The 17,184-nt window shown below is 38.1% G+C and overlaps 1 protein-coding gene across 1 annotated transcript in view; it reads right to left on the reverse strand.

Annotated features, from left to right (window-relative positions):
• The window catches only part of XRCC4 (X-ray repair cross complementing 4), a 186,914-nt gene that overhangs the window by 99,259 nt on the left and 70,471 nt on the right, over nucleotides 1–17,184 (reverse strand). The window contains 4 exon segments of the mRNA XM_055698668.1: nucleotides 3,774–3,880; nucleotides 4,545–4,603; nucleotides 4,605–4,698; nucleotides 10,447–10,613. Coding sequence (XP_055554643.1) covers nucleotides 3,774–3,880; nucleotides 4,545–4,603; nucleotides 4,605–4,698; nucleotides 10,447–10,613 — 427 coding nt within the window.

Raw genomic sequence — 17,184 nt, forward strand, 5'->3', positions numbered from 1 at the left:
CCACTGTGATTTCTGTGCTGGCAGTGATGGACAGCACCCATCATAACTTGGTCTAAAATACTGCAACAGTTAATTATGCTACCAGGAATAACGTCCCACTTTTTGTCTTTGTCTAATGTTAGGTTACTGTTATTCAAGTTCATTAAACACCTGTACCTGCTGGATGGAAGGGCCATCTACAATGACATTGTTTACAATGTAGTTTCTTTTAGACCATGAAAACAATGATTGTTTAAGGTCCTTCTCAGCATTTCATTTAAATCCTTTGCTAATCCATCCACTGTTAACACAACATTATTCTCCCCAGCTTGCTAACATTTACCTTTTTCTTAAATCTGGATGTCCAAACTTGACACAGCACTGCATCAAGGAGCCAAATCTTATCTTGACTCAAAATCACACAGTCCCTTCTGTCATAACTTTGCAAGTCTGCTTATTTCCAAACTCAATGTCATCTTTGATTTTTTTTTTGGTTTTGTTTTGTTTTGTTGTGGCCTTGTTTTTTTTTTTAATATTTAAAATCATTGTTTCTTCAGATAATGGTCTATATGTTCTTTAATACCCAAAGTAGCCTTACCCTCGATCAGTGGTTCCCCATCACATGAGGCGGGTAGAACTTGGAGGTTACAAACTGATGAGAGGTCAGGCAGAGACTAACTGAACTAATGTGGCTGAGCCCAAGCTGATTCCTGCAAGGCCAGGCAGGACAGTGGTACACTCCCAAAACAGGTGCCGTACGGAGCAGAGCACAAACGTTGTGCAAGTAGCTTGTGGCTTTGCTAGACGGGTCCACATGGGGAAGAGGATGGCAATCCATGGAGGTACCCAGCTTTATGTGGCAGAATGAGCTAGAGAAAGCAAAGCTTGAGCCACTTTTGGTTTTCTCAAGTGAAGCATAGCTGTCAAATGACCAGGAATCATGGCATTACACTATTAGAATGCGTATGTTTTGTTTATAGTTGTTGTATCACAAAATGCAAATTGGTTTATATAAACTATCTTCAATTTCACACTCCACAGATATGAATTATAACTTCCCATTTATATTTTGAGATAGACATATTACCTCACTTAAGAATATATTTATCACGTGTTACGTTAATTTCCATATTCTAATTTCTTGAATAAAATGTGGTGCAGCATGATATCATGGATTTATGGAAGTCAGTCTATTACTTTGCTAATTTTACCTTCATCAGCCAGCTGGTGATCTCATCACAGAAGACAGGAGTACCTAGTTTTCAAGCTCCAGTTTATGTAACTTCACAAAGATTGTAATTAACCATTTTTACTCTTTTTCTTAATATTTTTCTTTATCGGGTCTTGTTCCAGTATTTGCCTCAAATCAACCCTAGACTGATACTCCCATAACTGAATGTGCCATTTCATTTTCTTTTGGTAAATATTAGCAGCTTTTTTTCCTGATCCCCTGGAATGCCCTCAGTGCCCCAAAAATTCTAGAAGAAAAACAATTATTGGTGGTTAAGACAAGTCCTCAGCCAGCTTTTTAAACTCTGCAGTTCAACATTTCCCAGCTGGCTAACTTGAAAATGTCTAGATTTCACAGCTGCTGTTTCATGCCCCCTCGGTTGCTAAAACAGAACTACACCTAGTTTTCCCCTCTAAACACTAACCAAAAGCACTTACTGAACACAGCTGCTTTGTCAATTACTGGTGAATTTTTATCATTGCACTAATGAGGCCAGTAACAGCCATGTATGTGTTCTCAGCTGAGCTGAAGACTGGTCCTTGACCTTCTACCTCCTGGCTTGAGATTCTCTGCCTTTGTATCCTGTGGCTTTCTTCAGCCATCTCCCACAGTTCCTACTTTTCATTTACGACAACCAGCATCAGCTTCCTGCTTTTTTAAATTTTGGACCTGCACCTATACAAAAGCACACTTAATGTGTGTATCTGGCATATACACACCTGCCTTCACTTTCCTTCAAAGTATCTCTCCTGTGTTTTTCACCAGTATCTATGAAAACATTCTCAAAGATCTTCTAATTCTCATTGACTCCTAAAACCCACACAATGACATTCCAAATCCAAAAGGAAAAGAAATGTAATGCTGGACTAAAAATCCAAACGTTATTTGTACCATCTTTTATGCCTTACAGTCCTTGATGTTTGAAGTAGCTATAAGCTTAAATATGCTCATGCCACTCACCCGTGAGTCACTATTGTCTTCATAGAGACACAGACTGCCTCAGACATCTTTTTGCACATAAAAATCCTTGACCACACTTAAGATATTCAGCTCCTGTCTGTGCTTTTCGATTGTGCATGGAAGACAAAGCTGTGTACACAGGAGGAGTATCAACTGACCTAAGTGATAATTACTGTGCAGGTTCAAGAATGCCATTACCCTGAAAAACTTGAGTGTTACCCAAAGGATTAAGCTTATAGCCTTCATATTATTTACAGATTTTGAAGTTGAAAAAACTCTCTAGTCCTGATCAAAATCCTGAGTACTACATCCCTCAAAAGCAACAGAAAGCACTTTTTTTTTTTTTAACCACTCAAAAATGCAGTTAGTATTTTTTCCTATAACATTGATCAGTCCAGTTCCTCATGATTGCCCAAGTGGAGCAGCGGGGGTTTGTTTTCATTTCTAAATACATTTCTATTTCAAAACTCTCACTGAGCTAGTTAAGTCCTACTGAATCTAACAAAAGGATCAACACCTTCCATTTCTCCTTGCCTTTTCACTACATGTATTTCTCCCCACGTTATCTGAACTGACTAAATACCACTTGAAAGCAAAGACTTCTGAAGAGCACATTACAATATTAAGTGATTTTTTCCCACGACTGCAACTTTCTCCATTTGCCTGAAGATCTGCCTACTTTATATGTTGAGGACTTCCTCATATAAAACAGGGTCATATGAAATATAAAGCTGAATAGCACTGGTGTCAGGGTCTTGAACACTCCTGGTTCTCAGTACGCACAGTAAACTGTTGTGACAAGTTGTTGTTTTGGATACTTTTACCTACGGTGGAAACAGAAAGCTCCAGTGAGAGAACCCATAGCAAACCGTGCAGACCTGAAGGGAAGTCTTCTTCTCTATGTAAAACTATATGACAAGTATCAAGGCAGTTCTAAAACTTTGATAGCATTTTTCCTGCATATTCCTACTAGTTTGGCAAAATATGCCAAAATTTTATGATTCACTGTTAAATATCTTGTATTTAGAATGGGCAGTTGCTGCATCCCATAGACTCTACAAGCCTCTAGTCCTGGAAAAATCAGACAAATTAAGTTTCATAAGCATCTTTGTGAGGCCAAAAATTCACTTACGAATTAAATTAATTCTGCTATAAATACATTTTTATTCCATTTATGCACACAGCGCTTTTTATAGCTGTTAAACCTCCTCTCTTTCCCCTTTTAAAATGCTATTGAAACTGTCAGAATCTACATTTTACATTTTAGCAATCACTGAATACACATCATGATTCCTAGAATTTAAAATGGAATTGTTGATGGTTCAGATACCGTTAGACTGTCATTAGTTCTGCAAAGTACGTAATTTGTCATTTTGGAAGAAATGACAGTACCTTCACTTGTACAACATGCTTTTAAACTTCCTCTCTCTAATTTGAAAATGTCGGTATTATACTCTGCTTCAAGAGAGATATTTTTAAGGCTTGCAAGTTGGCTTGTCACAGAGCAATTTGTCAGGTAGTATTTTGTCTTCATTAAGGTTTATTCACATAAAGTGATTGGCCTGTCCGTGATATTCCCCAAAGACAATACATTCTGTCTTACCTGAAGGTAATGAGGCCCCTGTTGAATTTTCACCTTCCTCATCAGTACTGCCATCATAGTCATTTTCTCTCCCTGTAGCCATCTGAGTGGTGGTAGCTACACTATCCCTGGAGGTGTGTGAGGGGAAGGGGGGGGGGAAGGAGAAAAAAAAAACACAACACACACCACATATTTGCCATCTATTATTCCTGCAAAAAATTTTTAATTATTACGCAATGCAAGCTGATACACATCAGCATAGTGTCCCCTTGGTGAATACCCTAGTATATTCATATACAAGGGCAGACAATTAAAAATATGATGAAAAAGCAGAATGAAAACAGCAAACAAATTTAAGTGTGTTGTAGCATTAGAATGATTCATCTTTTTTGGACATTTTTGAAATTAAAAAAAATATTAAAATGTTTAGATTTAGATATTTTTGTTTCCCAAAGCATAAAATGAATGAAATAATTCAGTGAGAATGCATATGAAAATACTACCTATGCAAACGGCAGGGGCATACACTGACTGGAAAAATCAACTGCAATCTAATAGAAAAAAGGACAGATTCACTGAATATTTAGTTCTTGGCAACAACATCCAGAGCAATACGCTGCTACTTGCAGTGATACCACAAAGAATCCTCTGCTTTCATGACTAATAGTATTGTCTTGGATAACCGAGCACTTAAGCCAGGAAGAACTGTCACTCATGTTAGAGCCAAAGAAATGGAAACTAAACTAAACCAAGCACCAGACATGATGGAAACTCAGGAAACTTAAGAAATACCTTGTACATTTGGCATCTGCAGCAGATTCTTCAGCTTCATTCAACAAACTCTGTAAGTTTTCTTATCTTTGCCTTCTTTTCATTCAGCACCAAAACAAACCGGTTATAAAGATCTGCCTCTAGTTCTTCTTTAGCTTCCACGCATTTTTCCAGCCTACAATGTAAAATCAACTGTTACACTACTTCTTTTTAAAATTCTGTGTTTCCTGGAAGAAAATTCTATAGTGAGGCCAGCCTTCCTATTACAGGAATCCCCATATCAAACCATGCATGACTAGTCCAGCATCTTGTGCCTGAAAAAGGACAGAAGAAGCCTTTCCCCCCCCCCCCCCCCCCCCCCCCCATAGAAAAGTAAAATGATCTTTGCTACCAAAAAGGGAACATTCCAAAGGGGAAAATTTTCTCTTCATGCTTTTTTGATAGGTTTTTGCACACATGCATCTGAGACAACAAAAATTTAAATAGGCAAATATTCTCTAGTTCCAATGCTGAATTCATCACAGTGAGCATATTTTAACAGGATACACATAATGAGATTACGAAGAGATATGATTAAGCTTGACAGGTCCCAAATCTGGACCACACACTATAACTTGAAATATATTTGATCGGGGTGGGGGGAGAAGAAAAAAAAGAAAGAAGAAAAAAAAGAGACAAGAAATAGATAACTGGTGATCCCCAAATACTTTACTCCCCCTGGCAGACCTCTGCCCGACCATTTCCCATCAACAGCCTTGCAGGTATTGTTCTGGTGAACTGGCAAGGTACAGAAACCAGTTCCTGGCAAATTTCAACAGGACACTGCAGCAACATCTGATGGCGACTGTAATCCCCCCCTTACGGGCATTCAGACAAATTCACTGCTAACAACCACAGTGCTGCAGACTCCATTTCGAATTACACAGATGCAGAGCCGAGATCTTGCAGCCACCTTTACAGAGACTCCTCCCCCCCCCCCCCCCAAACCGGTCACAATGACTTGGCCAAGGACTAACACTAAACAATGTATTTAAAAATGTTTTCAAAGTTCCTTATTAATCTTCGGAGTAAAATATTCTTCAGGTTTTTAAAGGTTTAACGTGCACCCGTAGGTAGGTCAACGTCAATACAAGTAAGCACGATGGAAATATAAAATTAAGAACATGGATGTATACCGTCTCATAAGCAAACCAAAACAAGAATATAAGCAAACATGAGCACAATAAATGAGATTACTTATAGCAAATGCAATCCTGTATTTGCTTCTTGTATTTCATAACTTCTTAGTCCTGAGGTTGAATCACAAATGTTTCAGTAGCTGCGTGTTCATAAACAAATAAACATCCTGATAATCTCATTGACCATGGTAACTCCATTATTACAGCAGAGAGTCATAACTCATAAACATTCTTTTCACCAACCTGTGCAAGGTTGTAAAAATGTTTAGAAGGCTTCCTTTGTTATTAAACCCAAACATACAGCAGATTTAAAAAATATTAATTTATAAAGGTAAGAAATTTCAACAGACTTCCTATATAAATACTAATTAATTTGTCCATAGATCAAAACTATATGTGAGGTAAGAAGAAACACAACAGAAAATAATCTCATGAAGTATTAAGTCTACTGTGCAATGCTTTAGGGATATGCTTGATAGTTGATAAATAATTCATCTAATTTAAATGCAAATAGCAGAACATCATTTCCATATAGATCGTTTCAATAATTCCTAAATGAAAGATCATATGTACTAATCAACTACCAGGAGACTTTCCACCTACAAAAGGGAAGTTAACTGTTTAGTGGGAAACAAACAAACAATTCACAAAGAATCATAAACCCTAATACAGGGTCCTGAGGTGCCTGAACATGCTTGTAACTAAGTATGTCAGTATACATAAAAATGGAAAAACAAGGATTTTGTGTAAAATATGGTAACCCTTACCAAATCCTAAAGTCTCCTCTCCCACACACAAAACAATACCAGCTAAAGGAAGTGCTAACCACTGTGCCTCTGTTTTGCCAGTGGACTGGTTTATGGTTGGTTTAAATAGTTACACGGAGACACTCTGCTGACTCAGCCAGAAAGGTGTCGTATAAGGTAACTTCGGTGAGGCCCTCGGATCCTGCAAAGACACCTACTGATGGAAAACCACATAACTGTAAACTCTCCGTGAAGTAAAGCTGGTGCTGTGAGAAGCACAGTATAGGAACCTATTGCAAGACTAGCCAATTTCTTCCGCCTCTGGAGGAAAATATTAGTGTCTCAAAATAAACAAACGGACCATATACATAGATCAGAGTATTAACTATTCCCTGTAGGAAAAATCAATTAGTAGTATACCATCAGTTCATCTTACATGATTGTTTCCATTTATGTGAACACTTCCTGTGATTTTTTTTCCTCTTTAAAGTAATCCATATATAAATTCCATTCTCCACACATAGATACAACGTTAATTTGGAGTAACATTCAATCAGTGTAAAATAGTATGACATTAATGCTATATTTACAAATTAGGAGTCTTTAAAAATATACTATTGTATGGCGTATGATGATACTTAAAAATGGAATAGTAAAAAGCAATAGTCCTCTGCTGCTTGGGAACAGGGATGTATTAATTATGCAGACTGTACGTGTGTGGGGGGGTAGCTCTGGCTGTAACTCTGTGTATCCTTTAGGATTCACCCAGCATACATTACCTGAATTACGTGACCACTAAGCAAAGCTGGCTGGGTTTCATTCCAATACCTCATCAGTTACCAATACAAACTTCAATTTCAATTCAGCACATGCTTGCACCTGTCTGCAATTTGTCTCACTACAGGCCAAACAGAGGCTGCTCATCAAAAAGACAACTTTCAAGTACAATGAAAATAAAGTAAGTGAGGGCTAGAGTAGCGCAAGTCTCATCTGCACATGCTTTCCAGTTTCCATATTTTTGGACCTCTCCGTTATGTAAGTGCAATGCTTTTGATGTGCCTGACACCCAATTTGATAGCCATCAAAAAGCTTGCACAACCTACTGAAAGCAGCTAGTATTAGAAACGGTTATGATTAGTAATTGAGAAAATAAGATAACTGTCCATTTCTTAAGTGCTGCTTAAAAACAGAGCAATCATACATGCTTCACAGAGGTTAATGTGAACTATGTAAATTAGGGGCCTTTATACACTTCCCACACTCCAATATTAGAAAGAAAACATTCAAGATCTCTGCTGTTTATCCTTGTCCTCAGTGCTCTAAAACAACTACTGGTCTTAAGGCACTGCTCTATTACATTTCAGATTCACCCTTCCCCTAACAGTGCCAACGGCATGGAATCTTGATGAGCTAATGCTGAAGAGTCAGTTTCAAGCACCAAACTAACTTGCATTTTAATAAGCTGGTTTTGATTTAAATATTCTGTCACTATAGTTGACCACAACATCAATTAGCAGGTATTTTGATTTTTGGCTTGTGTACACTAATTTTAGATGTTTGATATAAAATACATACCATACCCAAATCAGGAATTTAACTTGTATTTTATTGGCAAAGGAATTATTTTGCTACAGATTGTTACATTTACTGTCTTAATTACCTATATGAAATAAAAACTGTAGCTGTCCTGCTCTGATATTTTAACTCATCCATCCTTGAGGTGTGCACACACACTCGCCCCCAGGCACCTGCCTGCAGCATTTTCAAATAGTCCTTTTGAAAATTCCCATAGCCTCTCTATCTAGATCTTGCCAGATGGTGTCTTAGTAATTTTTGCTTTATGCTTTTAGATCAAACGCTGAAGAGTCTGGCTAGCCAACAACTCTCATACCGACATCACCTATGCAGGGGTCATTTCCTAAAAGCAGGGAAATGTTCAGCCAGGTAAAATTCTACACTTAGGTCATCGCCTTAAGCAAGATGATGAAAATTCTAAGGGAGTTACAGCTTCTACAAGAAACACTCTCAACTCCTCAGACCTGCACATCTTAGACTAGAGTACATAAGCAATTAAACAATTTGGTGATGCAGTGGATTCCTCTTCAAAAGGATTTTTGGCCAGCTCGTGCCCTTTACCTTTACATGAACCTGAGCTGCAGAGGGAAGTGGCAGGAGCTATTTCTGTATCTGGCACAGGGCTGAGAGCAGCAAGCTGTTTACATCTCATGTACATTGAGGCAATTGCCAGCAGCAGAGTGGGGCTGGTATTCAGCCCACAGATTGCTCACTAGGCAGATTTAGCCTCGTGAATGAAGTTGCTTGCCATTTTACAGACTGAATGGAAAGAACAAGTTTATACCTCAAGAGACCCTGAAGAGCTACAGGGCAAAGATGCTGAGCTGAGCTCACAAATCCTTTATGACTGTAGAGAAAATTAGAGTAGGGAAAGGGAAATGGGATGATTGAATTATTCCATCCAGTGCCCCATGCTTAACCTGAACAAAAACAGTTCTTGGAAGCCCGCACGCTATGTTTTAATTCTAATGAGGTCCTGAAGAGAGATACTTTAAGCAAAGGGAACGGCAGGGCTGAAACACTGGAGCTGATGTGCCTTAGCTCCAGGCGAAGAGGAAGCACAATTCTCCACATCACATGCTTTATATTTCATGTTTTACCACTCAACACCATGAGTGATACAGAATGTGAAGCCTGAAATCCTGTCTACTGAAAAAAGACAGGCAAAGTTTTTGTTCAGCTCCAAGAAACTCACAACACTAGGTCCAGCCTTTGGAGCCAAAGAAGCAGGGAGAGAAGGGTAGACTAGGCTGTGGCACAAAGAATTAGAACAAACAAACAAACCAAAACCCCAGCACTGTTTGGACAAAAATTATTTTTATTCTCCATTTAGCAGACATGGCCAAAGTTTGGTGTCCATATGCCTTTTCAGTATTCATTTTGAAAAATAATGTTTCAGCTATTCAAAATATAAACACACTAAAGAAAACCACCAGCTTTCGAAGCTTGGGTACACTGCTTTCGAGAGCAAAGGCTGTCAGGCAACTGTGATTATTTTTTTTTTTTTCCTTTGGGGTTACTCTTTAAAAAGTGCCACACCACCATGGAAATTGATACAAGCACTAATGCCTATTACACGTTAGCGTGTAATGCAGTGCAGCATACTGGTTATACAATACACTATTGTTCAATAAACTGTTAAGCAGTAAAACACTACTTAGGAAGGCCATATGCTTGTCAGGGAGATTGTCAGGAGAAACTGTTACTCATTTTAATGAGAGGGAAACAAAACTAACTCCTCCCAGAAGTTAGCTCTCTTTTTCAAGGTAAATTAACCCCAGTTAGCTACATTCTTTCATCAATCTTCCTAAGCATGTTTTTTTTCAGATAAAGCTAGAGAAAACCAAGATGGATCTCTTGACTTGTATGTACTAAGTGTTTTATGCTAACTGAAAGAAACGTACATCGTTTTACTATAGAGTGCAACGGCAGACAATTCAGATCATAAATGCAATGGCAATTATAAAAGTCTCTCAAAAATAATGGTACTTCTTCCTGTAATAACACATTGGTTTTCCAATACTGGCTGCTTTGACAAGGCAAACAGATTAAAGCAACGGCAACTTATTTCCCACTCATAAATGTAAATAATCTAAACTGCTAGTCCTAAGAATTATAGCAAATAATGGAAAGAAAAAGGCTTCCCCTGAAGAAAGTGGAGATGATTCTACAGAAAAGAGGTAATTTTTTTTTCTACTTCCTAAATCTAAAGCCAGTTTTAATTGCAAAGTTTCTAATACCAGTTGTATCTTTGACATAGGAAGGAGAACCACAGCTACCTGGGCTGTAGATAACTGGGCTCAAAACACTTGTCAAGAGAAGAAAGATGTGTCCTCCTTTCCATGTACGACTTCAAAAATGCTCACCAGTAAAATCCGCACTGACAGTCTTAAGTATCATCTCTGAATGCATTTTTAAACTTACCGCTTCTCCGCATCACTCCAGTTGCTGAAAAGCCTTTCATTTTCTTTTTGCAGATGCTCATTTTTTGCCTGCAGTCTTCCGAGGCAGTCCAGACAGTAACCGATCAGCTCCTTAACCACATCTGCCGGGCTCGAAACTTTATGTAGCTTCAGACATCCAAGTCTAAACTAGGACACAAGGAAAGAATGAGTTACTTCACCTGTACTAGAAAGATCACAAAGCCTTGCTCCAAGAAACTCGAATACATGCGTCATAAGCATAAGAAATACTCCACAGTCCTTCAGTTCAAAGTGATATAACAAATTTGTCACAAGAATAATTATGGAATAATCTACAAGCCCATTATTTATGCAGCTAATACGTCTTAATGGTCATCTATCATTTAATAAGCACGGGACATAAGCACTGACATACTTTCTAATGGGCAGGAAAAGAGATGCCATGCAGCAAGAGTAACACGATACAGCAATGACCTGCACTTGTACAGATCAGAGGAGGTCAGTAGTACAAAGGTGCAACCACAGGATTTATATAAAAGACATTTTTGCTGTAATACACAACCGCAGGAACTGAAAAACTAATGGCATTGCTAACACGTTCTTGCCTTCTGCCCAATTCTGGTACCTGCAACAGCAATGCAACCACATAAACATTACTGATAAAACAAATAAACATTAATTACCTTTGATTTTAAGTAGCACTAGATATGCCTCCCTATAATGCTTGCATGCACCTGAAGGATGAAAACTAGCCCACAAGTTCTCCCCTTCAGGGCTCAGACAAGAAGTTCTTAATAATAAAAGGAGCCCTTCCATTAAATAGGTAGCCTCAATAATTCAATGAGATTAAAGGATAAGAGCTATAATGAACAGTTGTATTTCTTCAGCAATGAGGATGTCATACAGGATATACAAGAGTTCTGAACAGATTTGTTTGGCAGGAACAACAAAAAACTGTTGTTTCTGTTATCTTAAAGAGGGAATAGCTCAGCCATACCTACAAAACAACATCAGCTAAACTATAATTGTGCAAAGCTGGATGAAGATACCAAAATAATCAACATGACAGTTTAAGTCCATTGAAGAAAGATATTAAAGCTGCATGAAAAAGGTCGCCCACATCATCTTAAGAGAAGCAAACCAGAAATGAAGGACACTAGTGCTCTGGTGTAGGCAGATGATGGGGAATCTGAACTACCTTAAGGTACACTTCTGCAGCTGACAAAGCCTGCAGAAGCCACAGGAGGCTTTCCCGATGCCTCTCTGCACCTAGAAGTGCCACCATTTGCCTGGCTTGACAAAATAGCTGAGGGAGCAGCTCTAGAGAAAAGCAAAATGGGCTGGATGATGCTATCCAGACTTTGGCGAGGCTACACTACAGTAGAAACAGATCTTTCAGGAAAAAGGCATCAAAATGACCTGGCTTTGATTAGAAATGCCTGCAGAAACATCCAGTTGGTGAGGGGTACTTGGAAGGAGAAGGGGTCCTCTCTCACATCTTGTAGTTATTAAAAGTATTGACAAAACTGTTGTGGCATTTCCCTATGAATAGAACCATTACTCGTCTTTTCAACTTGAACACACAGCAATAACATCTTAAAAAAAAAAAAATAATGTCGCACATGCTAGGGAAAAGTTCAACCTATGTCGTGGCACCTCTGCTATTAAAATCAGAAATGGCATTTCATTAATTTTTCTTCTTGCTTTAGGTCCATTTTACTTGGAAATGCATGGAAAATAACTAAATAAAAGACATTCATGGAAAAAAAAAAAAGTGTAGCATTTGTTACCACTTTTTTAAGAGAGAAGTTTACTACTACTATACATAAGGTTTTGCTGACAAAGGCCTTGTGAAATTGCTTACAAAGATTTCAAAGGCACCGTTTCAAACAAATAACAGTCCTTCAACTTAAGATATTTTATCTGTGAAAGTCTCTGCAAAAACACATGATACCATCATGACCTTCTTCAGCAAGGTTAATTTACCAGAAAATGCAGCGCACTCAAATGTTTGATTTCAAATTAGCCCCTTATCTTTCTTCCAAATTCACATGTACTGTCTCTAACATGTTGCTTTCCTTTAGCTTACATACATCTGATGGCTATAGATGAAAAGATGCATTTAATTTATTTTTGGAAATTAGATTACATTATCAGTAACCCACAGAATGACGTGTATTCCCTGGATATCACACTTGCTGTTTGACAGCTTTAACAAAGATGGACATTTACGTAAAGGAAACTGTTTTTCATCACTTGCAAGCCACCACCATACTATACGGATAAAGAATTCATGCCACACTTGAATACTAGCCACAGAGATAAAGAAGCAGAGTAGCAGAGATAAACAGCAACACAATCTTCTACTTGTACTATGGAGGAAATAGCAAGAAGAGTACATCTTTTTATCTTATGCTTTTAATATAAACAGCTAAGACAAGGTATAGGCAAATATGTTTAATCAGGACAAACAAGCATTGTCCAAATTACAGTTTATGCTGCACAAAATAAAATACGAATGATCCTAAAACAGGTTAAAGGGAGTAAAAATAATTTCAGCTGAAAGCCTCATTCCACTCACAACCAAAATCGTGCCAAACACACATCAGACATTGCAAAAGCAATTGCAGTTATAAACAAACACCAGTTCAGCCTCTTACTTAAACGTATTACATAAACCGATACTGCTAGTGCAACGTGGAGTTCTGAAACTACAAGATACATCCCCATCTTTACAGACCTCTGCCATGAAAGGATTTCTGGAAATCTGAAAGAAAAACCGCTATCCTTCTTTTTTATAAAAGTTGATATACTTAAATCAAACCAGGATTTGGGGCATGAAACCTTTTTTTATGAGTTTTCAAAACAGAGAAGGGGGAGAGATCACGCTGCGAAGAGCGGAGCAAGGAATGCATGCCAGCCTGATGAGCTGCTGCTAACGTGTCACCCAACAGAGAGAAGGTGCTGGACAGATTTGCCACATGGCTACAGGGACACAACAAATTTGGTTGGCCACCTCTTTAGGTGTTCATTTCAAAGTCCAGTAACAGTTAATCTTTAAGTTAATCTTTGATTCAGTCTTTAGACAAAGCAATTGACTTCCCTAGATCAAACTTCACTGTACTGTTTTCTATGTCTCACACACCGTGATCTCTGGACCACTTCTAGGAGGCTCACAAAAGGTAAGCAAAGCAAGACCATCACCTGGAGGCTTAAATTTATTTGGCAGGTGGTCACATGTCAGCTGGGGGGAAAAAAAAACCACCAACAATCATAAAGCTTCTGCAAAATGAGTAGTATTCCATATCTTTTTTCCCCATCCAGTCATCTAATCTTAACTTAGGATAGCGGTAGGCGTAAATTATCCAGGTTATATTGCAGCTACCTCTAGCACCTCAGCGCAGAAAAACATGGGACGTTTAGATACAGCCCTAATTAAGCCAAAAGTAACGTGATATTGGATAGTGGTTTTCTTTTGCCTTCTTCACACAGAATGTTATACAAAGCGTACCAGGCTGTCTCTTCAGCATGAAGTCATTTCTAACAATGAGCTATTACACCATCTATTTAACTAAGAGAAATGTTAGCACTAACAATAGTAACATTGTTATCTGAGCAAATTACAACTGATTGGCATTTGCCCCTGTAAAAAGCCAGTGCCGAGAGACTGATAAGCCATAAAGACAGCCAGATCCATTTCATTTCCAAAGCATCAAGGCAAAGCAGAAGCCATTTGTAAAACAACATAAAGGAAATGACATCTCAGGAGACTTTTGCCCTGCAGTCCTGCTGGCATCCCAAATTCAAAACCAAACTGGGAAAGGATCAGTTGCACAAAATAGCACAAATTTAGACCCGAGAATTCTGAATTTGGGACAGACATGCAATACGCAACACTGATTAAGACAGATTTCTATTAAAATTGAATGCTTGGAGGGGAGGTGGGGATCATTAAGAAGGAGGCATTAGTTTTCCTACTTATTGCTTAGATTTTGCTTGCAACTTAACCAAAAAACAGTCCACTTACTTGTCCTTCATCACCAAAACCACAGTAGTGAAACTGGAAACAATTCTAGAAAGACTCAGTTGAAGTAGCTAAAGACCAGGATACTATAAGAAACAGTTAACTAGGTGGGATATCAAACATATCTTGCTTACTGCATGAATGAAAGCTCAACACTAACACTTCACTAAGCTAATTTTACATATAACATGCCTACGATTTGGATCGCATTTCCAAGGTGAGCCTCATTTTGTAAATTCCTGCACATTGCTGCTCTCTAGACCGATTTATATTTCTTGCCATTCTTCCAGCTGCTGTAGCTTTCCATCTTCACATCATCTGCAGATGTAATTTATGTGCATTTTATTTCCTCTTTCAGATCATTCAAGAAAACATTATGTAAAACAGCGAAGCATTAAACACTTCATTTATACAGATAACAAGCAGCTCTGCTAGAGGTCCCAGTAGACAACAGACTGACTGTGACTGATATACTGCTCTGCTTCAATATCTGTTTTATTGTTTGTTCGGGTTTTTTAAATTGTTGTTAAAAACACATGAAGTGAATACCAAGTCACTGAGCAAGCCATGTTCCCTTAATCAGAAATCACAGTCAGCACTTATCCATGAGACCAGTATTTTAAGTTTAGAAATAAAAAACAAGAATTAGAAGCTTATGACAAAACTGCCATTTTCACATCTTCTCTCATCCTTCCCACTGTTTGTCTCCTACAGATGAGGATAGGGGTGTCTTAAGCATAAGACAGAAAATATTTCAGAAGGAAACTGAAGAGCTTCTCAAATAATTTTTCCTCTACCTACTCATATTTACAGGAAGATGCTTCACATAGAAAAAAAAAAGTCATTAAAATATGAGCCAACACATTTTTTCATGGAAAATTCTGAAACTACATGAAAACTAATTTATGCTATAGAGGTGGTGGATTTTAGCTTTGCATTTAAATATATATATATGCCATCTATTCTTTGCATTAATTCATTCCACTAGAAATGAGAATTATCCTATTTAAGGCAGTAACTATCAAAAGTTATGCGCTGAAAGGAGAAGCCATTTACACGACAATGCCTGCATCTCTTCTAAGGCAGAATCTGAAGCTGGATACTAACAGTGAGCTAATTTCCAGTAACAATTTTTCATTATGACATACTAGTCTGTAAGAAAAAAAAACATTCATGCTGGAAACTCTCATTGCATCTGCATTGCTGGCCATGATTTCTCTCTGTATTACTTAAGTATCTTGACAATCCTCTCTAACAGTATTTGTTACCCAAAATATATTTAAGGAAGTCCATACTTATTTAGACAGATTTTGTCTCTTCTTCTCCTGGCAGGCTTAGCAGCCATGTAGTGTGTCTCTCTTCTATTCATATTATATACTTAAATCCTAAACTTTGGTGTTTTGTTTCTTCCTTCTCCATTTTTAAAATGATTTAACAAGTATTTTTTATAGATAACACTTACAGATACTTATATTTGACTTTGAAATTAAAATATTCCTACTATGTGAATTAATTGATGAAGTTTTAATTGTACAAGCCAAACTACAGCCTGTAACAGAATCATCTCTAACTCACCTCACTCATCTTCCACTTCTCCTACACCTTCAGATAAGGACTCAGATCCGTGCACTCTGCATCTAAGCATAGTATTTCAAACTACATTAACAATCAGCTGGGTTAGCACAGTTAGTGACATCTACATCCTTGCAGACAGATGCTGCCTTCTGCAAGGTATTGTCTAAGCAAATGTCCTTTCACCAGGGAAATATTAGTGAAGAATTTGAGGGGAGGGAAAATTCCACAGCAGCCCACCAGCATGGAGCAGCTGTGTAGTCCCTCTCTGTCTTTACCAAGACCTGCCGTTTGCAGAAGCAGCTGTGACCCCTGCGTTGAGGCAGGAAAGCCCTGCAGACCCATATAACGACAGACCCTTTTGTCACAGCCCTATCCTGAGCACCTCTCAACACCTTTCCTATGCTAGAAGGGAGCTACACCGGGAGCAATATTCTACGACAGAGTTCAGTCTTACTAGAGGTTGGTCTTTCCATGCTGTTAATCCCAGTTCAACTGGGTATTTGGGAACTAGGGCGGACAAAGGAGAAATCAGAGTGGTTTTTATTAACAAAGATCCCACAGTCTGAAGCCATGTTTTCATTACTCAAAAACCCATCTCAATAATCGCAAAAGCCAAACCAAACCAAACGCTTTACTCGCTTCTTTTTCAACACTTGCACAAATTTGTACCTAGAAAATCTTGCTAAGACAAGATATTAAAAGCTATCAACTGAACTATCCTGAAGTCACCTACTCATGACCTCGCCTATGGCTGGTACTGAAAGTAAATTCTTCACCACAGAGTTAAATACGAGCCCTGACAGACAACACCAACTGTTAATTCAAAAACCAGAATGCAGAACCCCTTCCATGCTTGCATTACAGTTGGCAGTGCAAGACACAGCAACTTTCTTTTCCCAGTTGATCGTTGGAACTCTTGCGAGAATCAGCCCTGCTACTGCTGGTTAAGTATCAGCTACCTCTTCTATTCCACATAAGCACAGACTCTGACCTAAGACAGAATCTATACTTTGATAAAATTAAGTTTTCACTAAAAAAATACCTATGAATTTAAAAGAGGAAAATGTTAATGAAAATTCATGTACAGGGTTAAAGAATATGACCTACAAATGAATGATGCTGACACTTATACAAAGAAAG

The sequence above is a fragment of the Falco cherrug genome, chromosome Z, assembly GCF_023634085.1.
Source record: "Falco cherrug isolate bFalChe1 chromosome Z, bFalChe1.pri, whole genome shotgun sequence".
Taxonomy (NCBI): domain Eukaryota; kingdom Metazoa; phylum Chordata; class Aves; order Falconiformes; family Falconidae; genus Falco; species Falco cherrug.